The 25,934-nt window shown below is 46.6% G+C and overlaps 1 protein-coding gene across 25 annotated transcripts in view; it reads right to left on the bottom strand.

The window, feature by feature from the left end:
• The window catches only part of NRCAM (neuronal cell adhesion molecule), a 731,897-nt gene that overhangs the window by 165,278 nt on the left and 540,685 nt on the right, over positions 1-25,934 (bottom strand). For all 25 annotated transcript variants that reach the window (XM_069627974.1, XM_069627975.1, XM_069627972.1 and 22 more), the window contains 3 exons: positions 15,242-15,353; positions 5,410-5,594; positions 1,963-2,094 (listed from right to left, as the gene is read on the bottom strand). In XM_069627974.1, coding sequence (XP_069484075.1) covers positions 1,963-2,094; positions 5,410-5,594; positions 15,242-15,353 — 429 coding nt within the window. The remainder of the gene's footprint in view (positions 1-1,962; positions 2,095-5,409; positions 5,595-15,241; positions 15,354-25,934) is intronic.

The following is a 25,934-nucleotide window of genomic DNA, read 5'->3' as shown; positions in this document are numbered from 1 at the left end:
GTGGTGTCCCCTGCTTCCTGAACACTGGAGGCAGAGGACAAAAAAGAAAAGGGGACCCTGTGGTGTCGGATCCGACCCGCTTTAGAGGGATGGAACTGACGCGGCAGGGCCAGGAGAGACGGCGGACTGAGAGAAAGTAAGTAGGTGGGATGTATTGGGGAATTGGGGGGACATGGGTTTGGTGTGTTTGGCCACAGTAATATCGGATTCGCAGGAAAATTGACTATGGTCAATTCCGCCGCAAACAATTCTATCACAGTCAAACAACCCAAATCCGGCAATACCACCCTTTACAAACCAATCATCAGAGCCAAGAGGAATTCCCATCACTCAGAAACATCCACCAGCACACACCTCAACCCACCGTTGCGGAGCACATTTGTAGATATGCGTTACAAATGCATGGCACAGGCAGAGATACCAAAATCAGTATAACCTTAGCAGTGGATCAGGGAGACACTCCCCAAGAGAGAACTTGTCTCAGTGGGGAGGATCACTAGGGGTCAAACCATCCTGCTGACATGGGGGGCACCAAACAGGCATGTGTTCCCTGATGAAGGGCCTTGAACACTTGGCTCTGTTGGCACCCATTCATTCAGTGGAGACGGATTGTTCTTGTAATCAGCCTTGGCTGGCATATTTTATATGCCAATGCAGACAGTTGTATTCTCTAATGTGGGTGAGGCAATGGAGACAAAGGAGCTGGGCTGCGTGTGAATCTTTGGAAAGGTGTGCTGGCACCCTGCTTGTACTAGTGGGGAAAATTAAACTTCCTAAGTGTGAAAGTTGATCAACTCTTCCCAGACAGGAAGTGGCTGTAAGCATGGTCCAGGGCACCTGGGTTCTCTGCTCTCCAAAGGTCCCTAAAAGTAGTTCAATGTTATTGAAATGAAGCCTGCGTCAAAGGCTGCGGTTGGGGCTTAATCGGCCGGTAAAGGTAGTCTTGCCCAGTTTGACAGGTGCAAGCGGAACGAGGGCCTTCCCCAGGGGCTTATGGTCTTTACAGAAACTTGGGAGTGCAGAATGGCATGACTGTAGATAGGGGACTTAATTAGAAAAAAAATGGACTCAAACAGAAGAGGTGGTGTGGCAGTGAGCGAGCGTGCTGGATATCCAGAGCCTTTTCACAATCAAGGGTGTCAAAGCGGCCAAAAGGCTGAATGCAGCCTGCCACACTTGGAGAGGCTGGTGCATGCCTGCCACACTTGGAGTGGCTGGTGCATGCCTGCGTGTATTGTCATGTTGAATTCTTCCAGTGCACATGTGAAAGAAAGGCCTCTTGGCAGCAAGCTTAGCGGTGGGCACAAAAAACCTAGTACAAGGTAGCAAAATACTGGGCCTTTGGGAACCACCCAGACAATTCGGATTGTCCTCCAGCGCAAGAGGCAGAAGATTCCAAAGGGTGCGAAGAAGATCAGAAAAGTATCTGCCTTTGTGTCTTGCTATAGCCAATAAGTGGCACTAATTAGACAAGCCGAGAAGCTGAACGCCAAGGCCGGTTAGGACGATGGGAGCAAATTTTCAGTTGACGTGTGGGTGTTTTGCTTGAGGACAAGGCTCAGAAGGGCATGCATAGGACTTTCAGCAGGATACTTGGTGATACAGGAAGTCAATGGAGGGAATGATGATGGGAGGAAGAGAGCGGGTGTAAAAACAAAGGAAAGTAGCCGCGTTCCAATGACGCTGCAGGGTCTGTTCAGGAAGGAGGGTGCACTCAACAGGGTGAGTTACTGTAGCGAAGGCGACTTGAGATAACAATGGTAGCCATGGAAACTTATGAAGGAAAGGAAACGAGGCGAAGGGTCTACCCCGTGCTTGGTCAATATCCCAGTTTTCCGCTGTGTGATGCGGGATCCAGATTCCATAGACCTTCCCTAAACATTTGAATGCTCTTTGCGGGAAGTGTTCTGCATTGCTCTTTGAATCATGCTATTCCGTCGCTCCCGCTCAACCTCAACTTACATTTTATTGGAACTCCGTTTGTGGACCAGGTAATTGTAGGTTTCGGAATTCCGTCTGCTCGGCAAATTAGTGTATCCGTATCGCCAGGTGACAGCACAAGGTTTCGTGGTGCTGTTAACCAGTATGGTGCCGCTGTGAATGTTAAAAAGGAAAGGAAAAAAAGATAAAGGTTATGAGAACATTTTGAATAGCACACTAGATAAAGATTTGCTTACAAATATGATCAGATGAAAACAATTATATTATATCTTATAATTTATTGTCTGAAAAGGCCTTCTCTATTCAAAAAAGACAATTACAATGGGTCTACTAAATGTCTGGTTGTGGAAGTTTAGAATGTGTGTGTTACCATAATTATGATTGATTCGCTCCCGGGCAGCAAAGATCAGCCAATCACCCTTCTGAGCCCTCAGATCAGTGCTGCAAGCCACCTGGCAAATGCTCCTGGCTTCCATGCCCGCTGCCTCCCGCCCTGACACCTGCACCACTGCCCACCATCCCCCGGTCTCACTATGCCCTCTTATCTTCCTTGCCCATCTACTGAACACAGGCAGCCTGTTGAATAAGAGAAAGGACTTCAGCAGTTCCTTTCCCAATTTCCATGGTGGCCATCTTGGATTGTAGTTTTTTAAATTTCACAAAAGAAATCCATGTAAAGCAGTAGTCTGTGCATCAGAGCAAAATATTTTGGAAATATGAAAACAGCTGTTTGTGAATCATAGGTTCCCTTGCCCATTTCCAAACAGGTTTCGGCAATCCATTGCCCATCATTTATTAAAGATGCCAGACCCTTTAATGGACAAATGGCACGCGCTGTACATGTGTAATGCCTCCCCAGGCAGCTGCCAGCATCTCCTGACCAGGTGAGACCTCCCCGTCGTTAGTTGTACCAACCACAAAGCCAAGAGAAAGAAGGAGGGGAGCGTGCCCAGTACTGCAATGGCTGCAGAGCTATTGTGGCAGGGCCATACATAAATACAGTCCTCGGCACTACTGCTGCACTGGGTTATCAAATGTTCACCCATCTGGCCAGTGACCTCTCAGCCACTTGGCAGCAATATCCTACTATAAACACCAGCCTTCTTCTAATGACCGGTCTGAAAAGGGGCCCATCTGTATGGGCGTGAAAGTGCATCGGACATACAATGGTGGGATGGATCCAGCCTTCGCACCCCTGGCATAAGGAGACAGGAACACGGATTGGCTAATGAAGGGAAGCCTGCCTGCTATAAGCATGTGAACCACTGAGCAGGATGCCGCAATCTGTGGCTATCAACCAACAGCATCATTATCATCGAAAGGCCAAATCTCATCCTCCAACTGCATCAGGTGGAGCACAGGAAACAGGGAACATGGAGTTCCAGTAGCATACACTAGCAACTGAAATGAAGAATAACTGCGGTGCCAGGCTTGCCCCGCCCCCAAAAGGAAGGCATTCACATCCGGTCCCTGCGGAATGTACAGCAGCCGACTGCCGGCGCGACTTGGCAAGGCATGCGGCGCCATCATTCTCAGGGTACACCAAGCCATGCAGGAAGCCACCCGCTATCAGGGCACCAGAACCAAAGGATTGTCCTGTGAAGGGAGCGGAATGAGGCTGGGCTCAGTCTCCTCCCGTCCCGTGACTTCCTTCATATAGACTTGCTGTCTTATTACACTGTGGGTGAAGAGACCGAGCAAGACCACCACACATGACATGCTGGCAGGTTGTTCCACCCTAAATTAAGTGCAATGGCATTATTGGGTAAAACAGCTCCATGGGTTAAAATCGCTGCAAAAAAGGCTGTGGTTTTGCAGCCGCAATCCATGTAATGCAACCCCCGGACCCATTATACCATTTAAGGGGAGCAGAGGCACCCCTGCAGCCCCTGCTCCCCTTAAATGGTATAATGTGTATACCTTTACCTGGTCAAACCACAATTTATTTTACAGACAGCTTATTTCCACGGTTTTATTGCTGCAGACCTTTTAACCATGTTGCAGAATAAGACATAGGATTGGAAACACCAGTACACAATGGGGGACTTACTTACTTCTGTGCGTCCATGAGCAGAAATGAGAAGCCGGGAGAAATGATATAGGGAAGCAAGCTGGCAAGATGTGTGGGGAGGTGGCAAGTCCCCCCTCCCGCGACAGGTATGCGTTTAAATAACTGTTTCCAATTTACAAAACAAGCTAGAATAATTGAATAATTGCCACTGATCCCCCCCTTCTCATATCCTTATTCCAGTTTAAGTTACAATGTCTGGCTAATTTTAGTCCAACCTTGTATTTGCCCAACCAAAGTATACGAATAAGAGGGAAGTCTGCTTGTTTTGTACCCATTTCAAATGCACTTAAATCTGCACCTCACACACATCTGCTCTGCTAGCATCGTAGCGTCATTCCTCCCAGCCCCTCATTCCCGCTCATGGAGGTACAGAGGTAAGACAAAGGGGGTCATTACAGGAACTCCGGTCTGGAAAAAATCCAAGTAAAATGGCCGGTCCTGCCGGCTCTGGCATTTTTTTGGACCGGAGTACTCCGAGTCTGCCGGTAGGGGCAGGGAACTACCGGCAGGCCTGACCTGCCGATAGCTCAGGCCTCTATCAGCAAATAATTCACTGAAGTACCAGCACCGTTGACAACGCTGCCGGGGTTCTTCAGTGCTCTCCACCCCATGGAGTCCTGTGGGACTCCATGGAAATGGGAACCTACTGTTACTCCGCTGCCTATAATATCCCGGTAATACTGGGATATCGGGAGGCGGAAAAGGTAAACCGAGATTGTCAGTAAGCGGCAGTTACTGCCAATCTCGTAATGACCCACAAAGTCTAGAAGAATGTTATTTAGAGGAGGTCATATTTCCCAAGCTTTTGCCGTCATTTTTTGGCTGCCCTTATGGAAAAGACTCAAGCTTATAGGGCCCACTATCATCCAACAGGAATGACCTGGGGCCTGTTCTCGAATGCCGATTTCCCAATCCATCCCTTAACTTCCTACCTGCTCCTTAAGACTGTCTTCATCAATGCTGCAGGTTTTACCCTCTGTCTGCCTGATATGGAAGGGGCAGAGAACCTTTTCCTCCCACGCCATTGCACTGCGGAATACCCGTCGACTAGCTAGGGCCCAAGGTTCGAGAATCTTTCACGCTCTGAAACACTTGTGTATGAGTGCGATACAAATAAAATGTCATATCATATCAAGCAAAGCTTAGGGACTAGAAGACAGACACATAACAGGCTTATAGGACAGACACTTGCATGCACAAATACACATGCATGCTCATGTACACACACGCATGCACACACACACGGACGTACATACACACACAGTAACATTCAAACTGTTGTGGCATTGGACAGCAGTCCTACCGCAAAACACAGTGCTCTATTGCCATGATAAAAGAACTACACATCAAAAACTCCAAAATATTGTCCCATCAATCAAAATGGAAATGAAGAGTACCTTTAACTATTACAGTAATGATGTGGTGGGTGGAGCCCAAGGAATTCTTTGCTGTGCATTTGTATTTTCCAGAGTCTGCCTGGGAGACCTCAATGATTTTGAGGGTCTTGCTGAAGTTTTCATAGAACGTCCTTTTGCTGGGCAATTCGCCGCCCTCCTTACTCCAGTGGATCTCGGGTGTAGGCCTGCAACACACAATAAAGTGGGATTAGGTCAAAAGAGCTTTTTAGAAACTACTAAAAAACAACCCGATTTAGAAAGACTGCTCGGTTGACCGCACAGAGCGGTCTTTCTAAATCGCACCGCCACCCCCCGCCCGCACACGAGTGCATGCAGAGGCTGACAGTGTGTGTGTTGTATGTTTGTGTATGTTTGGGTTGGGGGAGTTTTGAGTGGGTAGGGATGCGGGGGGTAGTAGGGGTCGGGGTGGGTGAGTGAGGGAATGTCATTTTTTGTAAGCCGCCTAAAATCGGCAGAACAAAAAAACTGTATTTTTGTTAGACGACCTACAAAATGCGAAATTATGACATAGAACCAAAAAAGCACAATGCTGGAAAAGCAGTCGGGTAATCAAAGGACAGGTCTAAAGGTTGAATGGTTGGAATATTGTATCAGCTGACGAGTAATTAGGAATTTCATTTGCTCATTTCCATTTTCCAAGTGGCTTATTATGTTTCTTGCCTGCAGAATGTTTGCTCAGTGCTGGGTGGTCTTTCTTTGATATGGGTGCTTTTCCAAAGTGCATCTCTTTATAAGCACTCGCCCACTGATGCCCTTGAGTTAGCGTGACCAGATCTTAAAAGAAAAAAACGGGGACAGAGCAACTAACATAAAAGTAGGACTAACTCTTGAAAGTGACTGTCAAGGCACTAGACTTCAGTAGAGTTTGGAGGGGAAGGGGGTTTAAGTGTTACATTTCAAAGAAACACATATTATAATTAATTTATCACAAGCTACCACTATCTCAATTCGTAAAACGCAGCATTTCTTCTGTGCGAGATTGTGCATTCCTGCCTACCATCTATGAAGACCTACTACAAAAAACCGGGACCACTGCAGTAGAAAGGGGGACAGAGCACCAACTACTGGGACAGTCCGGCAGAATCGGGACGTCTGGTCACCCTATCGTAAGTATATCCCTTTACTCTAACAGGAAGTGTCTGCTTCTAAATCTTGGGGTCCCCCTGCCACAGGCCAACCTATCAAAAGTCCTGCAAAGGCAAAAAAAAACGCCATATGTCGTTGCTAAGAAGGCTGCAAATACAGACAAGCAATATTTACAGGCCGTCGGCTAAAAGCAAAGGCATGTTTCTGGTGCCGTGGCGTTCAGACGCAGGGCGCAAGTGCAAAGTGCGCGCTGCCACCAGATTCCACAGAGGTGGCACTGCGCTTCAGTAGGACCAGTCCTTGTGTATACTTTATTTGTACCATTCAATTCTACATTTTAAAAGGATGGAATATTTGGGCCTCATTATGTTGTTTTAATCTTAGAACCAGCACCTTGAGGCCCCTGGTTTTAAAGCGCTTTATAAATGCAAAATTAATAAATAAATGAGTTTGGCATTAATTCCTCGTTACTGCCATTAAGACCAGCCAATTTACTGTGGGATCACAAGTGGGGTAACTGCAGTGTTAGCCCTCATGTGTGGAGCATCACAAGTGGGGTAACTGCAGGGTTAGCCCCCATGTGTGGAGTCCACAGGCCCCTGTGCGGATTTCACCAGATTTGCCGTGAGCCGCAATTCTGCTGCAGGATATATAGGAAAATGTTTGGCAGGGAAGTGTAGGATTTACCTCCAAGCTTGAAAGGCGGTGCTGCAGGGCAGTGCTAGTAACGCTATGACGGCAATTCCCCTCCCCCTCCCCCTCCCCATCGCTGGGCACATAAAGAGGCCCAATGAGACGGCACTGCAGACCAAGGTGTCAAAAGGGAAGGGACATAACTGATGAACCCATATGCATGCATACTGTAGTAGGCCGAACCCGACCCTCACCCGAAATTTGTCTCGCAACATTTTGTCAAGTGTTGGCAATAAAAGGCTGTAGGATTTTATTGTACAGATATGGTTATGCAGATACACAAATAATCACATATCATAATAATATCATACTTTTGGGAACCGGGTCCCGAGGTTACCCCCTCGGCCCGTGCCGCCTTCTCATGTCCCACGACTCATTGTGGACACCATACAGTGCCCTGTACTTCTTTCCCTGTGTCTTCTCCCTTGTTTGTAGGGTGGGAGGGTTTTGTGGTAAAGAAGCAAAGCGTGGAAGACGCTGAGTAAACAGCGAACATCCTGTTTGTTTGGGTCCCCGTTCAGGGTCCACAAACAGATTGTGTTCTCTTAGAGCGTTCTGGGTCTTTGATTTGTATAGTAGTGGGGGCTGTGCGCAAGCCCCCGGCCGGATAGCCGACATGTCTGGCCCCCTGAGGAGGGGGCAGGTCTTTGAACCTGGGCCCTGCGTGCCTGTTGGTTTTCTGTAGGTGCTTAGCACCTTGTTGTTTGGAGGAAGGGCGAGGTGCTTGGTCGCACCTCACCCTTCCTCGGCATTGTGTGACAGAGAATGCGTGTTTCTGCGCTTGTGGGGGCGGGAGTTGCCCCTCTCCTAGCCTGCTGAATGGTAACATCATTTACTCTGCCTCGATTTGGGCGGCCCTGCATCATTGCCCAGGAGTCAAGATGGAGGGAGGGCGGGCAGGGGAAGGCTTAGCAGCAAAACCTGCACAGGATGTGAAGCACTCCACCTGTGTATAAGGGCTGTATAAATAAACAATAAATAAATAAATAAAACCTGCACGGGATGCATATGTGAGTGGTGCTTTGTACTACAGCTAAACAGGCTTATTTAAGAAACGAGCTTTAAAAAGCATGTTTAGTATCCATATAACAGGTGTTTTTGGCATTGGTGACCATGTGTGTCTCGAGTCACGACACCGACTAATTAACAGAAACTTTGCACACCCGGTTTGATGCACCCCGACTCATGCAATGCTCCTGTGCAGAATTGGTCAAGGTGGGTGTTCCGGCTCAGCCTCCTGAGAAGCCCGGGTGTCCCAGACATGCCTAATTCTTTAATTCCTTACAGCTGCTGGTTCTTTTGAGGAACCCTAATGCACCTTCTGAAAGTCGCTGTCACTGAATAAAGTGGAATTAAATGGTGTTAGCTTGAAGCTCACCTGTTCTCTTGCAGGCTGTGTACTCCTTCTGGGAAACACTGCCCCTTTCATGCTAAAACCAACGTGTGCTTTGCTGCCAGTGTGAGAACGGGCCCGGAATCATTCCACGTCATTAGACATTTAATCCAGCACCTACAACTTCCTCCACAGGTGGCCACGCTTTGCCGGGCTTAATCAGGTATACAGTCTTTATAGCGAACATTTTATGTAGAATGAATAGAGAACGAAAATGATATAACGAAAAACATAACGAAAATGTATGTGGTGCGGGATAATGGGTTAAATCTTGTGGGGAAATGGTTGGGGTGGGTTTTTAGGAGTGGGAAACAGGAGTTTGGGGGGACCCCCCCAAAAAAATGAACATGTTTGCTATATGTGCATTCGTTATAAACTGAGTCATTATAAAGACATGTAACCGCTTACTCTTGAACTAAGGTGAACATGGAAAGCAGCGCTGTCTTCCTTGAAGTGCCTGGTGTGTGATGAAGGATGACCAGGACAGGCTACAGGGTGGCTGGGTTCCATGTGTCTTACTGTGCATATGCTCAGCGCACAGTATCGTTTCCTGAAAACATTGAGGGAGACCACCCGCAAGCCTCCAACCGCCTACCAAGTCCCCACCCTTTCCCAATCCCATATGGCCTCACCCAAATCGATGCCCCACATTTAACTGCATAAAGAGCGACAACACATGTGCTGTAGTAAAAGCCCCTGACTTTTGTGCAGTAAAAGGGCTGGGTACTGATGGTGACGATAACGCGTGCAGGGTCCAGGGAAGTCTAGAACCCGGGAAGGGTGCCGAAACAAAAAGGCGTCGGGGTGAGGATCAGGGACCCACCTATGGAAAAACCGATATTCCCAAAATTCCCTTAACCCTCAGCCTCCGGGGTATAACGGCCGGCGCACTTCTTGGCACGGCCTTGCAGTCCGCAGCAAACCTGTGGGTTCTATCTTCATTTATCAAGTCAATTTTTTATTTTTGTTTTGCCTCATTTTTCCCCCTGAAAAATTTAAATTATTTTCTTTTCTTTTTGGGGGGTTTCCTCAAATCCCTTCCCCTATTAATTTACCACTATGTCCTACCCCCCACTCCTTATACGCCCTTTCCCAGCCCCCCTATGTTTTTAAACGATTTTATTCAGGTAACAAATTGGGCAAAATTAAATTTAAAAAATGACTGTCGGTAAATGAACGTCGTACCGACTTGTGCCGTTCTTTTCTCCTCTTGTCTCTGACAGGGATCAGATGCCTCCATCAGTATTGATATCACGCCTTCTCTGGGTTTGGCCTTTTCCAGAATCCATGGCATTTCCATCCCTTATGCTCCTGCTGTACCCTAAGCTCAATGTTTCAGCCCTGCTAGTGTCTTAGACTTAATCCTCAGCAGACAGCTGTCTTTCTCTCCGACTTAGGCTCTAGCTGTTGCCAGCAACCGAGGACTTCTGCACAGAACGTTTTTGGGCTTTCTATCCTCTCTGGTTCTTGTCACTTCCAGAGTCTGAGATATAGCCCTCAGCAGGACTCTGGTTTCTATCCTTCCGCGTGTCTGGTCACTTGCAGTGTCCGGGATATAGCCCTCAGAAGGCATCCAGCTTTCTATCCTTTCTTTGGGTCTGGTGTCTTCCAGCGTCTCAGATATAGCCCTCAGAAGGCATCCAGCTTTCTATCCTTTCTCTGGGTCTGGTGTCTTCCAGCGTCTCAGACATAGCCCTCAGCAGGCATCCATCTTTCTATCCTTTCTCTGGGTCTGGTGTCTTCCAGCGTGTCAGATATAGCCCTCAGCAAGCATCCAGCTTTCTATCTTTTCTCTGGGTCTGGCGTCTTCCAGCATCTCAGATATAGCCCTCAGCAAGCATCCGGCTTTTTATCCTTTCTCTGGGCCTGGCGTCTTCCAGCGCCTCAGATATAGCCCTCAGTAAGCATCCAGCTTTCTATCCTTTCTCTGGGTCTGGTGTCTTCCAGCGTCTCAGACATAGCCCTCAGCAGGCATCCAGCTTTCTATCCTTTCCCTGCGTCTGGTGTCTTCCAGCGTCTCAGACATAGCCCTCAGCAGGCATCCAGCTTTCTGTGCTTTCTCTGGGTCTGGTGTCTTCCCGCGTCTCAGACATAGCCCTCAGCAAGCATCCAGCTTTCTATCCTTTCTCTGGGTCTGGTGTCTTCCAGCGTCTCAGTTATAGCCCTCAGAAGGCATCCAGCTTTCTATCCTTTCTGTGGGTCAGTGTCTTCCTGCGTCTCAGATATAGCCCTCAGAAGGCATCCAGCTTTCTATCCTTTCTCTGGGTCTGGTGTCTTCCAGCGTCTCAGATATAGCCCTCAGCAGACAACCAGCTTTCTATCCTTTCTCTGGGTCTGTTGTCCTCAGCAGGCATCCAGCTTTCTATCCTTTCTCTGGGTCTGTTGTCTTCCAGCATCTCAGATATAGCCCTCAGCAGGCATCCAGCTTTCTATCCTTTCTCTGGGTCTGTTGTCTTCCAGCGTCTCAGTTATAGCCCTCAGCAAGCATCCGGTTTTCCATCCTTTCTCTGGGTCTGGTGTCTTCCAGCGTGTCAGATACAGCCCCCTGCAAGCATCCGGCTTTATATCCTTTCTCTGGGTCTGGTGTCTTCCAGCGACTCAGATATAGCCCTCAGCAAGCATCTGGCTTTCTATCCTTTCTCTGGGTCTGGTGTCTTCCAGCGTCTCAGATATAGCCCTCAGCAAGCATTCACCTTTCTATCCTTTCTCTGGGTCTGGTGTCTTCCAGCGTCTCAGATATAGCCCTCAGCAGGCATCCGGCATTCTATCCTTTCTCTGGGTCTGGTGTCTTCCAGCATCTCAGATATAGCCCTCAGCAAGCATCCGGCTTTCCATCCTTTCTCTGGGTCTGGTGTCTTCCAGCGTGTCAGATATAGCCCTCAGCAAGCATCCGGCTTTCCATCCTTTCTCTGGGTCTGGTGTCTTCCAGCGTGTCAGATATAGCCCTCAGCAAGCATCCGGCTTTCCACCCTTTCTCTGGGTCGGGTGTCTTCCAGCGTGTCAGATATAGCCCTCAGCAGGCATCCGGCTTTCTATCCTTTCTCTGGGTCTGGTGTCTTCCAGCGTCTCAGATATAGCCCTCAGCAAGCATCCGGCTTTCTATCCTTTCTCTGGGTCTGGTGCTTTCCAACGTCTCAGATATAGCCGTCAGCAAGCATCTGGCTTTCTATCCTTTCTCTGGGTCTGGTGTCTTCCAGCATCTGAGATGTAGCCCTCAGCAGGCTTCTCTGACTTGCTATCATTCTCTGGGTCTGGTGTCTTCCAACGTCTGAGATGTAGGCCTGAGCAAGCATCCAGCTTTCTATCTTTTCTCTGGGTCTGGCGTCTTCCAGCATCTCAGATATAGCCCTCAGCAAGCATCTGGCTTTCTATCCTTTCTCTGGGTCTGGTGTCTTCCAGCATCTGAGATGTAGCCCTCAGCAGGCTTCTCTGACTTGCTATCATTCTCTGGGTCTGGTGTCTTCCAACGTCTGAGATGTAGGCCTGAGCAAGCATCCAGCTTTCTATCTTTTCTCTGGGTCTGGCGTCTTCCAGCATCTCAGATATAGCCCTCAGCAAGCATCCGGCTTTTTATCCTTTCTCTGGGCCTGGTGTCTTTCAACGTCTCAGATATAGCCCTCAGCAAGCATCCAGCTTTCTATCCTTTCTCTGGGTCTGGGGTCTCCAGCGTCTCAGATTTAGCCCTCAGCAAGCATCCAGCTTTCTATACTTTCTCTGGGTCCGGTGTCTTCCAGCATCTGAGATGTAGCCCACAGCAAGCTTCTCTGACTTTCTATAATTCTCTGCGTCTGGTGTCTTCCAGCGTCTCAGACATATCCCTCATCAATCATCCAGCTTTCTATCCTTTCTCTAGTTGTGGTGTCTTCCAGCGTCTGAGATATAGCCCCCAGCAAGCATTCGGCTTTCTATCCTTTCTTTAGATTTTTCCACTGTGGGAACCCACTGCATTTTCTTTGAATGGACGGGATGCCAATACTAACTTAAGATGGCCGCCATGAAGATAGAAGGCGGAACACACTGATTCCTGCGAGAGCGATCCCTCACTAAGTATACAAAGTTGCAATTCCACCACAATACAGCATTTTCTACACATACAGGGGAAATTAGAAACGTATCAAGAGTTTTATCAGCATAGCCTACACACTCTGGAAAGACAGAATATCTGGGTCCTGCAAAAGCGTGTGTAGCAAGAAGGGCAAAGAATAGTCCAAGATGGCCGACAGGCCAGTTGAAGGCTTGGTCCGGCCCCTTAAGGCCCACAGTGAGGACAGTTGCACCAAGAAACAACTAATCCCAATAATTTACCAATTAAAACACACAGGTGCAGACACTCACCTAAAGCCCAGCAGAGGTGCGTGAGCATAATGCAATTTTGAGACCAAAGTCAGTTAGTGCATGTGTTTGGGGGAGGAAGGAGGTTTATGTTTGGAAAGTAGCCATTAGCATTGTGGTGTGGCGTTGGAACTGAAAAGGGGAGTTTATGGGTGAGTGTAGAGCCCAGAGAGTGCACAGAGGAAGTTGGATCAGAGGTCTGGGAGACTGGGTGAGGTCAAGCAAGGGAGAACTGGGAGTGAGTAAAGGTCCAGAGAGGGTGGTCTAAGTCCACGGCTCGAGGGGCACATCCTGGAAACAGACCTGTGAGGCAGGAAATTAGTTCTAACACATGCTGACAACAAGGAGGAGTTTGGGAAGGAACAAGAGACTTGTGGTGGTTTTGAGGGGGGAGTGGTGACAGCAAAGACATGCTTGGTGAAGGTGAAGATCAACTGATAACTACAGAGTAATGACAACCTACAAGAGGCTAGTGAAGTGGCTTCAGAGACCAGTGATACTGAGGAGGAATTCAGTGATAGCACAGAGGAGGATGGGAAGGAGTAGTGACAAGTTTGGAGATACTGTGGAGGAGGCTGGCGTTAGTATGGAAGATGTGAGGAAAGATCTGGAGAAGGTTTGTACCAGTAAGCGAGACAGATAACCATCTGGAAGCGTCATAGGGAGTGGTTGAACAGGAGTACTGCAGAGAATATAAGGAGGTAAATGTGACAGGTTACGCTAGTTTCTGTAGTAAGCAGGAGTGTGGAAGATACCCGGAGGTTAGAAGGGGCAGAAGGTTGGAATATATGAGGAGAAGGTGGAGGAAGAACATCAGGACAGGAAAGGTGGAAGGTGCAAGACTCTACGCTCCTCAGAAAAGAAGGTTTGAAGAGGAGGTTGGGATGAGAGAGGGAGCTACAGGTGGCAGTAGAAAGGAAACAGGACAACAGAGAACAGCAGGGGGAGGGCAAAAGTTAGATAATGCAAATTCCGGTGGGGCTAGTTGGCCCAATCAGGTGATATAAGTCGGTAGAGGAACGAGTATCCAAGGGGGAGGGTCTCAGGCTCAGAGCGGCAGAGCCCGGGCCCTTGGGTGAGAGCCTGGGAAGAAGAGACAGAGGTCAAGAAGAATAAACCCTCAGGGAAATAAGCGCACCATGCTCTGTGGCTCGAATAACTACCAGAAAACCGGGTACTCAGAGGCTGCAATATCAGAGCAGGAGCTAGGCACTCACCCTAATGGCCATTCAAGCTGAATTTCCTCTTCCTAGGGGTGGTCCAGCACACAGATCCTGAAAAGGGTGTGGGAATCCCAAAAACCCAAGAATTAGCCCTTTTTACTTTTGGGACTTTCATGTGTGCATTGCGTTCCCCAATGGTACAGGAACATCTGCAAAGCCGCCAACTGCCGGGCAGTGGCAGAGACTTTGTTTTGGTTTTTGCACACCATGTTCACAGCCAGGATGGGATCCCCAGTACCACCCACACTCTGAGATACATTTGGGGTTTCCTTATATGCTGCTTAGAGTTAACCAGAACAATCCGGTCCTCTTTGAGCTAAGTTGAGTGAGTCTCATGTTGGGATTCCTGCTACCTCTCTTGAGAAACAAGGAACTGCCCATCTCTTTGAAGCGGTGGTTTGGTCAAAGTAAGCATGTATCTTGTCGGGGTTTGCCGTGGCCGGCAGCCCAAGTGCTTCTCGGGAAAAGCAAGACTGGGCATTGGGCAAGATTGTCCTACGGAACATCTGCGAGGCAAGACTATTTGTGCGACCACTGCATCCTACTGCCGCGCAGCAAAATGACGCAAAGTGCCGTTGGAGATTTTGTGGAAGGGGGATCGGGCGGAAAAAGATACAAGTGAGGACAGCCATGGGGAACCTAGAATGGGCCAGAAGAAGCTAAAGGTCAAATGCATCATTTTTATGGACAGGGCTACTCAGCACACACATCAAGCCTGGCATATATTAATCACTAAACAATTCAAATCATTGACATTGCACACATTTTCACCTGAAAACTCCACACTTGACTTAAGGCAACCCCAGTTGAACATACAATGAAAATCAACTCTGTGTACAGCTAGGAGAGGACCAACTACACGCACGGCACACTTGAGAGCTGCACTTGGCATACACATGATACACACGTAACACAATGAACAAAATAAAGTAGCAGTGTTCCAGATGTGGCCGGGTCCGTGTTCCTTCTCAAGGACCTTGTTACAGTGCCTTACTTAGTGTCCATGGCTTTGGGTGGCTGAAATATGTGCATGCCTGTGTATCAGAAAACAATCAGATGTGCAGAAACCACAACAGCTACTCACAATCCATCGGGTATGCACTCCAGCAGAAGCACCTGGTTCCTTAGCGCAGTTTTACTGCTGGTGGCGTTGGTTGGCGTTAAGAGAGTCGGGCGTCTCTCTCCGGCCGGCCTGTCTGAAAAAGGAAATTCAGAAATGCACGTCACGCAATTGACACGTTCAACGTAGGACCCTCCCCCGCGTTGAAATGCGCCAAGAGAAAGATGACCCTGAAAGAGATGGCGTGTTGATGGTTCTGCCTGAAATGCTGGAGAAAAGGATTGGCCAATGAAGTCATGCATAGAAACAGTTGAGATACACGTCCATGTTCCACAGGGACCTGCAGTCTTTGGCTCACCAGATGTTTGCGACTACAGCTGTCACCAGACCGGGCCAGCATAGCCGGCAGTTACGGATCATGGGAGTCGTAGTCCAAAACATCAGGAGTGCCGGCGGTGCAAAGCCCCGATCTAGCGACACCGCTAACCTTAGGGTTTTTGCTTTGAAAGATCACTTACAATACTTTGCATTGGTTTGGTCCATCCTTTAAAGAGAAGGGCGCAGAAGAGGTACTGTATCTGGGAACATAGTATCTGGCAAGAGCTTACGGTGTCCGGATGTATGTGGCAAGGAGTAAGCACACTGAGGCCTCAAATTTAAGGAAGCAAATATCAGACAAATTCACTATTTCATCGCAAAGTAAATCAGTGCGCATTTTTCGACTGATCGAACCTGGCAAAGAGAGAACTGCGCCTTTTTTTCTGAATAGTTTATTCATATTTATCTTCACAGCGTTTTTGACATAAATTGAGCATTTCATTTAACAATTATTTTTATTTTTGCTCATTTTTTAAATTAATTTGTTTCTTTTTAATGTACCTTTATTTTTACTTTATATATTAGTTCTGCATTTTTCCCTTGATTAAAATATTTGGAATTTTGTGTGATTAAGAACTCAAAATCAAATTACATTTTGGCCCCAACAGGACCATTTCACTTGTGTGGTGAATTAAATCTGCATTTTACAATTTGAAATATGTGTCCACTCTCAGTGCTTCCAATGTCAGATTATCAGCAGCTCCCTTCTTAATGTCCTCTAGGATATCAGTCCTGAACTAGGGTTATCGTACTATTGTGGCTGTTGGTTCATGCATTCATTGGCATTAGTTCAGTGCCCAGACACAACAAGTTCACTTGACAGTGTGAGGAAAAAGAACCACAGGTGCGTGAAAGGGGGAGGAAAGGCAGGCTTTGGGGTTCAGTAAAATGAAGCAAAAAGGTGGCTCTTTCTCTTCTCTTAGGATGGCGACAGGTTTTCTTCAGACCGAAGGCTGGTGATCAAGACGTTCCAAGCGTTGGGGCAAGGACTGCGAGGCAGTTGCCTCCAATCTGGGCCTCTTAATGAGGGGTACCTGGACAAGTTATTACTGCATTATAAGAAAGGGGGAAGCCCTCATTCATTAAATAATAGGCCAAGTTACAGTATGCATGTATATATCCCATACATTATAGTAGGGGATTGCCAACCTTTGAATGTCCAGATGTTTGGGATTAGAACCACTCTCCTCACTAGCCAACATAGTCAATGGTGAGGATCCTGGGAGTTATGTTGCAAAATATCTGGAGACCCACAGGTTGCAACCCCTGCATCAAAGGGTAAGATGTTTTATGTTGAATTAATATGCGATTCTAAGCACGGGAATTTAGGTGAGGACATTATCTAGCTAATTTCTCTGCCTCTACTTGGGTTTTTCAGCTCAAGCTCCACGCAGCTGGTCCAGTGCGTGGATAACTACTGCAAGAGAAATCATATGCCGTGTTTTCCATCCACCACCGACCAAGTTCAGCATCGGGGAGACAAGAGATTCATGAGCTATCAGTTAAGAGGCGCAACACTTCTGAACTACAGCTGCAGCACAAGGGGACGTTTGCAATGGCAAGTGTCAGGATTTCTTAGTAATTCAGGAGACAAAGGTTTTGAAGGAGGCCATTTTGGAAGGCGGCCTAGGATTCATATTATAACCCTTGGCGGGATCATTAAGCATTCCCATTGGACAATCTCAGGGATGCAGAACCCCTAGATTGCTGGGAATGCCACATTCCAAGCATCCTGTCAGCACAGAGGAAACCCGCAGCCAATTCCCCACGATTGCTCAGGCAGATTATTGAAATATTAACAGGCCTGCGCATTCGGACTTCTAGCCAATTCTGCACAATGGCCCAAGCAGATTTAAATATTCTTAATAGACCCCTGCCTGCTCGTGAAAAGTTAAATGCCCATGCAGAGTGGGCATTAGCCCAAGTAAGTGTCGAATGCTAACACACCTGCTAGATAGACATTTAAAAGCATTCCTTGCATCCACCCGTAATGTCCTTTTGATATTTTTACTTTTACCCGACACAACTTATGACAGCTTCCCCTTGGGTCTTATAAGTGGTTGTGAGGCTCTAAACCGTGTTAAGTGCCCTTGCTGTGCTCAGGCTTTTAACTCGGTCATTAGGGCTGATATCACCTGGTACGGCCCTGGGACCAGATCCATGGGGCTTAAGTGGAACTGCAGTTGAGGAAAAAAGTGTTGCCCTTAATGGGGACTTGAAACAGAAGTATAATGTGGGATATCTACGCCAATGATATATGAGTGTTACACATGTACTAATCGCCTAATCGCTTCGGACGGCTCAATCTGTGTAAATCTAAATTGCCACAAGTGTCATATATCCCAGTGTTAAATGTCTATGGCCCTTCCAGGAAATTGAGAAATCCAAGAGGTTTTACGTAGATGCGACTGGAAGATGGAAAGTAAGCAGATATATTAGTTATGGGCGACCTTAATACCCAGAGGCCAGCAGACTGCATAGGGGGCAAATAGATTAACACACCGAATACAAATTGGGTGATTCAGGAAGCATACAGATGCTAGAACCTGTAAAGGAGATTCCGGCACATTCCGTGAAAGGATGGAACCTGTGAACGCACAAGGGATGATACGCCAGGGACTGAGCAGAATCATTACAACCTCCCAGTTCCTTACCGACTAGGCCTTTATTTGCATTTAAGGATAAAATAGCTGAGCTGAGAGCCGGCAGTCATTCGCAAAGTGACCACCTAATGTTGATGATTAGCTGGGAGATCCATTTCATTAAGGGAGCTCAGTTTCCTTAGTAGGTAATTGGTCCCTTAATTGAGTGAAAAATAAATGGACTTGGTGAGGAAGAAATCTTACAGTTCTGGAAGAAAGGCTATTGGGGAATCCCAAACCCTTTAGAAGTGAAGATGGTCAATTATTAACTGTTCAGTTTTCAACATCTTGTGGTAGCCACTAGGATGAAGATGGAGAAAGAACAGAGGGCCTCATTATGAGTACGGCAATAAATGGTAAAATTGGAGGAAAGTGAGTTGCCTCCAATTTTACCACTACACGAAATTATGAGTTTTGAGTTGATGATTTATCTCGAGCAAAACCTTGAAGGTAAATCTTCCCACTCAACGCCAAAATAATCGGCAGAATTGTCAGAATTACTGTGGCAGTAATTCCGCCATGGCAATTCTGCAAAAAAAGACCCATTGGGTCCAATGTACCCAAAATAAATGGGGCATTACACCGCGACCACCACTTGTAATCAGGCGGAAATTCCGCCGGACCAAGTGTCGGTAACAGTAATTCCTCAGACCTATTCTTTGGAGGATTTCTCTACAAATTTCCGCCTAACTCGTAAATGAGGGCCAGAGTATAGAAAAGGTCAAAGGTAAAAGTAGCAAGATTAGGAAGACACAAAGGCAGTGCACATTTTCTAATGAAATCCAAGGAAAAGGGCACTGAGGCAAGAGCAAGAAGTGTAAAGGTGACGAACGAACCAGTGGCGGAATTACAGACAGATGCTTGAAGTAAAGCAAAGGTATATACGCGTTTTGTGGAGTAAAAGAAAACATGAGAGGTGTGGCATGCTGGTAAAAAACACACTGGATTGAGCCTGCTAACTTGGTAACATTTGCCAGTTCTGGAGGGGGGATTTGGAAGACCATATGCCTAAACTTTACAAGGGTTGGAGGAACAAGTGAACCCTATAGATCAGGGATGCCCAACTCCAGGCGTCGAAGGTCGGATCCATGCCAGGGTTTCAGGATACACCTCATTAATATTCATGAGGTAAATTTGCATACCCATATTCTAAATGTATGCACATTTTCCTTATGAATATTTTATTTATTGGCCATTTGTATGGTGCCTATACACAAGTTTTTCCAGGTGCAATAGTAATGAGGGATATCCTGAAAACCCGTCAGGATTCCAGCCATCGAAGCCTGGAGTTGGACTTTAAGGCCCATATGGAGACTCTTAATGAATACAGAACAGCAGGCCTGAATGGTCTGTGTAATTTGGGTCTAGAGGGCCAAGCAAGATGGTGGAGTAACACAGTCAGGCCTCTCTTTTGAGAGGTAAAACATAATGGGTCGATCCCGGAAGGAGAGTTATTCACACCTGATATGCAAAAAGGGTGACACGTCCTTGCTAGTAACTATCATTTGGTTCTCATGGATATTGCGAGATAGAGATTTTGTACGGTCTTCTTGATCTGACTTATAACTTAGGCTGAAGAGAAGAGCCTAATTGCCCTCACCAAAACAAGTCTCTTGGCCAGTCCATCTACTTCAGCCAATTGCTTAACATTGAGTTTTCTGGCCGATCGTGGCCCGGTAGGGTGGCCGAAACTTGTTTATTCTGCATTTGTTTACTCTGCACCTTTTTTCCCACTTATTAGGGTTACTCAGTGCAGATGAACCTGGACAACCACGGTGCACTGCTGCGGTGAATCCACACCAAGGTTAATCTCAAATTGTGATGTGTCTGGCCCCTATTTTTGGAAGCTGCTGTAATTTTGGGAAGTCGTTTCTGCTAAGCTAGAGGTCTTTACAGAGAGGAGAAAGTTCAAGGTAGTAAGAGCATCAACTTAGGAAGGATGGCCTGTGTGCAGAATTATAAATGGGTATAATACTGGAAACAGAACGCTTGGGCGGGCGTGCAGGGTCTTTTCATAGAAAATCTATAATGCGGCTATTGAATGTGAATATTGTTCTGTGCAATGCCAAGACATTTAACATTAAATATGGTAAGGAAGTACATGCTATGTTCTTCGCCCTGGGATTTACAGTGCCAAGAATGTGGCACACACACATTTTCAGCTGCTGAGTATGTCTTAACAATAATTAAATTAATCTAAGTATACAGTTGATGATTGCAAGGCAATACTATGAGATTAATAACGCTTGAAGGAATGTATGTCATGCCTTCTCTGTGGACCCCCTGGTGTTATAAAGCGAGATGCTTAATGCAGATCAGCCAGTCTTAACCAAAGCTATTTCCTCATAGCAGTAATACATCTATCTATCTAGTATTTATATAGGGCAGCTTTCACTAAACGTCTCATCGTGCTTAAAAGATAGCGACAGACAGTCTGTCTTTAGAAATCAGTTTAAAGACTAAGCTTTGGCCAATGGACAACTGCAAAACTCGGTGATAGCAAGTTTCAGTGGGAAATGCCTTGCCATCTGCCAAGAGGAAAAGCCTGTGTCTGGAAAAGTAAATAAAGTCCCCTTTCTATGATCAGTCAATGGAACCGCCGCCTGCGCCTCCATGCCAGCAAGAATACAGTAGTCTAAAGAACCTTTGCCAAAGAGCCAAGAACCACGTTGTGATGGTACAAAAGGGTGTACCGGCTCAACCAATACGTGCACAAGAAAGACTAAAAATCCCCAAATCAGCAAAGTAAGGGCTTATAAATAGAATGCTTCTCAGTTAGCCTTGAAAGTGTGTGTCCTCTCTTATGTTACAGATGGCTGCAAATAAAGAACATAAAAAGAGGACTTCTGTGCTTCAATTTAGGACTGCTCATTTTCCCCGTCCAAATGACAGTCCTGTGCAGTACCTATCGCGGCCCCATCAAACAGGAATGGAAATCGAGTACGTAGGGTTTTCTGAGAGACTGCATGTGTGGCGTGGCTATTACTGCTCTAGCCATGCATAAAATGTGCCACCGGCTGACCGCTCACGCTACCGCAAGCATTATTCCGTATATAGTGACGCATGAAAGAAGATAGAGAAGGGACTACGGAAGAGGCATGATTTAGTCTAGATGTTAACAGATGCTCGGATAGGGGGATCATTGTGGTGGGATTTTACATACCGGCAACTTAGTGCAGCATAGATCATTAAGCTTTGTTGACCCGAGCATGGGCCGCCAATTCATTCGTGGCCATGCCCGTTCGATGGAGAAGTGGGTGCCACCTGCTACTGAAGCAATTTTAAATAGGGCACATGGCCAACCAGGGAGGCATGGCGGTGCTGTCCCTGTGAGCCCGGGCCGATTAGACGCACACACCACCCATTAATGGTGTGAAGAAAGGGGGTTTTCCCTTCAAAGATGTAAGTGTAAACCCCCCTGTGACAGCCAATTCCTTTTATGGACCCCCAGCGACGCTCCTGTGACTGATGAGAAACAGCACAACTTGGTGATTGTGACGTGCAAAATGGCACCCCACGTGCTGATGGGTCGGATTAGGCGGTGGCTGTTCCAGTCCAGGTCGGCGGTGAACAGTTGGGACAGCGAGAAGGAAGCTAAGCACCTCCCGTTGTCAGCGCAAGGCCAAGCTGCAGAGCTGAATGGACCGCAGATTGAATGCTGGGTCATCAGCCAAGCGGTTTCTCTGAGCGGCACACAGGCAATAATCTCAGAGGGGGGTGGAGCAGGTTGGCCATGTGCGGACAAGCCGGAGGCGCTCGGTAATGCAGCCAATAAAATGTGAGTGAGCAGCGGGCATAAGAAGGGGCACAGTCCACTCATAACTGAAGAGGCAGAGGATTAATCGGCAAGGGTTTTGATTTTGACCCAAGGTCATACATCCATTGGTGGAATACATGGGAACGACGTGTGAGTATTGTTGTGGGGAGAGGGCTCAGCACGGCACATCAACGGAGCGGCAATTGAGGCATACCTTTGGGGAGCATCAGGGTTTGGTTAGAATTCTGATGAATTGACCCTCTGTTAGGGCTTACTGACACTCTGGGTTGGATGATACATTTCCTGCCTTAACTCAGTCGTCAACGTTGGCTAGGTTAAGAGCAGATGGGAGGAGCGCCGCAAGGCCCCAGTCTAACTTTGGTTGTGACCCGGGGGAAGCGTAGTTGATATTCCTGAGACACATAAAGCCTGGGACATCGATTACTTGGGTGTGAAGGCAGTTTGACAAAAGCTTCAGTGAAACCAAAAGCATCTACATCAGGAGATATAAAGAGCATGATACAAGCCCAAAAGGGAAACAGAAAAAATCAACAGCTAACAGCCGTGCAGATTCATTCTCCATGAGAGTCAGGGGTGATGGACGATGCTCCTACTATAGTAGTCTGTAGTCTGATTTACAGCTCTGAAAATTAAAAAAGAAATTACAGATAGTACGGTGAACTTAATGAAATCCATAGCAGAGCTGGATAAACATGTGATGGCAGCAGAGAGAAGATTGGAGGAGGTAGAGAGCACCCTACGTGAACAGGTGCATGAGCAAGACGAACTTGCAGAGAGAATGACAGATACGAAACAACAATTGGAATGTCTCATAGGGAAACAGGAAGATTCCGAGGATAGAATACGGCGGAATAACATCAGGCTTAGGGGAGTTCCAAAACAAATTGCTGATAATGAGTTGGAAGATTATGTCAGGGCTCTTTTTTGCCTTGCCAGATTTTGAATGCTTCAGAAGAGACAGAGATAATACTGGCCAGAACGCACCAGGTATACTCCACAAACCAACAAAAAAGAAATGTGATCCTGGATGTTCTGACGGGGATGCACTTATTTCAACTTCAGGACAAAATCCTACCTGCAACTAAGCAAATTAGATGGGAAGTCTTATAATTCTCTAAAGAAGAGGAAGTTGCAGAACTCTTGGAGAAGGACGCCATCTCGTGGCCTATCGCTGGATAGGGACTGTACTAAGAGGGGAAGGATAATGTCAGAAAGGGGGGCGATGGAAGAGGGGCTGTCCATATCCCAGGGGGAGGTGAAAAAAAAGAAAAGAAGACTGGCTGCCGAATGTTACTTAAAACGTGAAGGATGGGCTAATATGTATTCTATAGCACTGTCACTGTAATGCTGGGGATGCATGCAGTATGGGGGTGAGGTGTAGATCTTCGTCGGAAATGGGGGGAGAGGGATGGAAGGGAATTTAACTGATTGATGGGAGGTGGAAGCTGTCAGGTTTCCTTCTCTTATTCAAGTTTCCTTTTTATTATTATCCTTTTCAGATTAGCTTTGTGTGGGTGGGAAGTTTTCCATTATAGTTGGTTAGGCCTTAACTTGTTGATTCAGAATCCTGGTTCTGACCCAAGGCAAGATGGAGCCTCACAGTGACAGCTCTGATTGGCTAGAAGACAATGCTGAACAACAATGAACATTCTAAACTGTCACTCTGTGCCTTTCATCATCAAAATCCCATCTGAGAGGACGTGTTCAGTGGATGCTCCTGCTTTAGTATTAGGCCTGGTGGATTTTATCCTTCAGATCTCAGCAGTTGAGCGGCTACTTTCTTGGGGGTTCAGGAGAAGTCTTCAGCTGGCAGGAATTCGTTTTGAAGATAGGAAAAGCAGGAAATCTTTGTGAATTCGCTCAGGAGATAAGTGACTTTATTTCTACTGTAAATCTGTTCATCTTAATAACATTCTCCTTGAAAATTCGTTAAAAGTAGTGTTTCTACTAAAACTATTGAAATATCGGAGTGCGCTTGTGTTTCCAGTGCGGTGTTCCTTAGCGCGAGATTTTGACTGTCGCGTGCGTATTCAAGTTAGCGCGTGCTTTCTAGCGTGTGTATTCCGAGCGCGAGTAGAGGTTGGTTTCGTGCCATTTTAAACGCGCGTGTGTTTTATTGCGCGGGTGATCCTTTGCGCGAAAAGCTGTACGCTGCGTGAGAACTACAAAGTACGTGTGAAATACAAAGCGCGTGCGAAATACAAAGCGCGTGTGAAATACTAAGCGCGTGTGATTTTTAGCGCGGGTGTACAAAGCGCGTGTGAAATACTAAGCGCGTGTGAAATACAAAGCGCGTGTGATTTTTAGCGCGGGTGTACAAAGCGCGTGTGAAATACTAAGCGCGTATGAAATACTAAGCGCGTGTGAAATACAAAGCGCGTGTGATGTTTAGCGCGGGTGTACAAAGCGCGAGAATCTGTTCGTCGCGTGCCATGTGAGTGCGCATGTGTTTTTTCCATCGCGAGTGATTTTGCGCGTGAGAATCACTTCGTTGCGTTTGAACTCAATAGCGCGGGTGTTCTTATTTCGCGTGTCTCGCAGGAGAACATTATTGCGCGTGTGGACTATTGCGCGTGTGAATTCTTGCGCGTGTGGACTATTGCGCGTGTGATTTTTTGCGCGTGTGGATTATTTTGATCGCGCGTCTTCATCCGTTTGCGCGTGTTCTTCAACCAGGAAGATTTCTATGTGAAGTTCATCGATAATTTTAATGGAAATAACCTGCGTGTGCAGTTAGCACGTGTTTCCTCTTTCTTCAAGGATTTAAAGACTCAAGAAAATTATAAATAGTTTGAAAAGTTTTGAAATGTCAAGAAAGAACATTTTAAAGACAATCTAATTGAACTACCAGTGCATGTTGGAAAAAAGACAAACAAAGAACTAAGACTTCCAGTTTTGCCTAATGTAAGAAGTTGCTGGGAATTTCAAATATCGCAAGTAAGAGAGATTTTCAGCTTCTTAACCGCTTCTCTAAGAAATTTCAAGAGAAGAACCAGGTAGGATTCTCAATTATTAGTTAAGGATTAATGTCTTCCCATTCATAAGGTTAAGTAAGTGAATTAAGGAAGTGTATATGTTATTCTTTATCCTCTGCAGGTTCAGCACTGATTAGCCTTGACGCAGTCTGCCTGGTGTTGTTTTGTTGTCCCATTCCCCCTTTCCCTTTGGGGTGTAGTTTACAGAGCTGTATTGAAAACTAGTTCTGGGAAATACATCTCAGGGGGATTGTCGGGGGTTCAGCAGCTTCCGCGGATACAGGACCTCTCAGCCTGACAGAATGAAAGGCCAATAATTTAGTCCGCCCGAGCTGTCATGAACCCCGATGAATCCATGGAGATGTTAGGATCTTTGATTAGGGAGTTACGGGAGGAGTTGAAAATTTCTCGGGAAGAAAATGCCTTACTTAGTCAAAAGGTAGATGACTTAAGTGTTAAAGTTACACAAATTCAACAGCGGGGAGAAAGGAGAGAGGATGAGGTTTCAGGGGGCGCAGGTTCTCCACCTGAATTAGAAAGAGAAGATCAGTTACCACACATACAACGGGCGCCTTCAGTGGCAGAAGGGGTAAGGAGTATAATTATGCCAGTTCCTTTGGCGCCCCCAGAACGTTATCATGGGGATTCCAAGAGATTTAGAGTGTTCTTAACACAATGTGAATTACATTTTATGAGTAGACCAGAATTATTTCCATCGGATGCTTCTAAGATAACATTTATGTTGTCATATCTTTCTGGGGAGGCATCTGCTTGGGCTGGGTTGTTGGTGAGTCAAAAGAATGCGGTTTTAGAAAATTATTCCAGTTTTTTAGAGATATTCCGAAAAATGTTTGATAGAAGACAGTTATCTCTGGAAGTAGATGGTGAACTTTTAGAATTAAAACAAGGTAATAGAGACTTGATTGCTTATATAACACAATTTA

This window comes from Ambystoma mexicanum, chromosome 12 (assembly GCF_040938575.1).
Source record: "Ambystoma mexicanum isolate Mex_15411 chromosome 12, UKY_AmexF1_1, whole genome shotgun sequence".
Taxonomy (NCBI): domain Eukaryota; kingdom Metazoa; phylum Chordata; class Amphibia; order Caudata; family Ambystomatidae; genus Ambystoma; species Ambystoma mexicanum.
The sequence above is the reverse complement of the archived record's forward strand: the minus strand, read 5'-3'. Positions and strand labels throughout refer to the sequence as shown.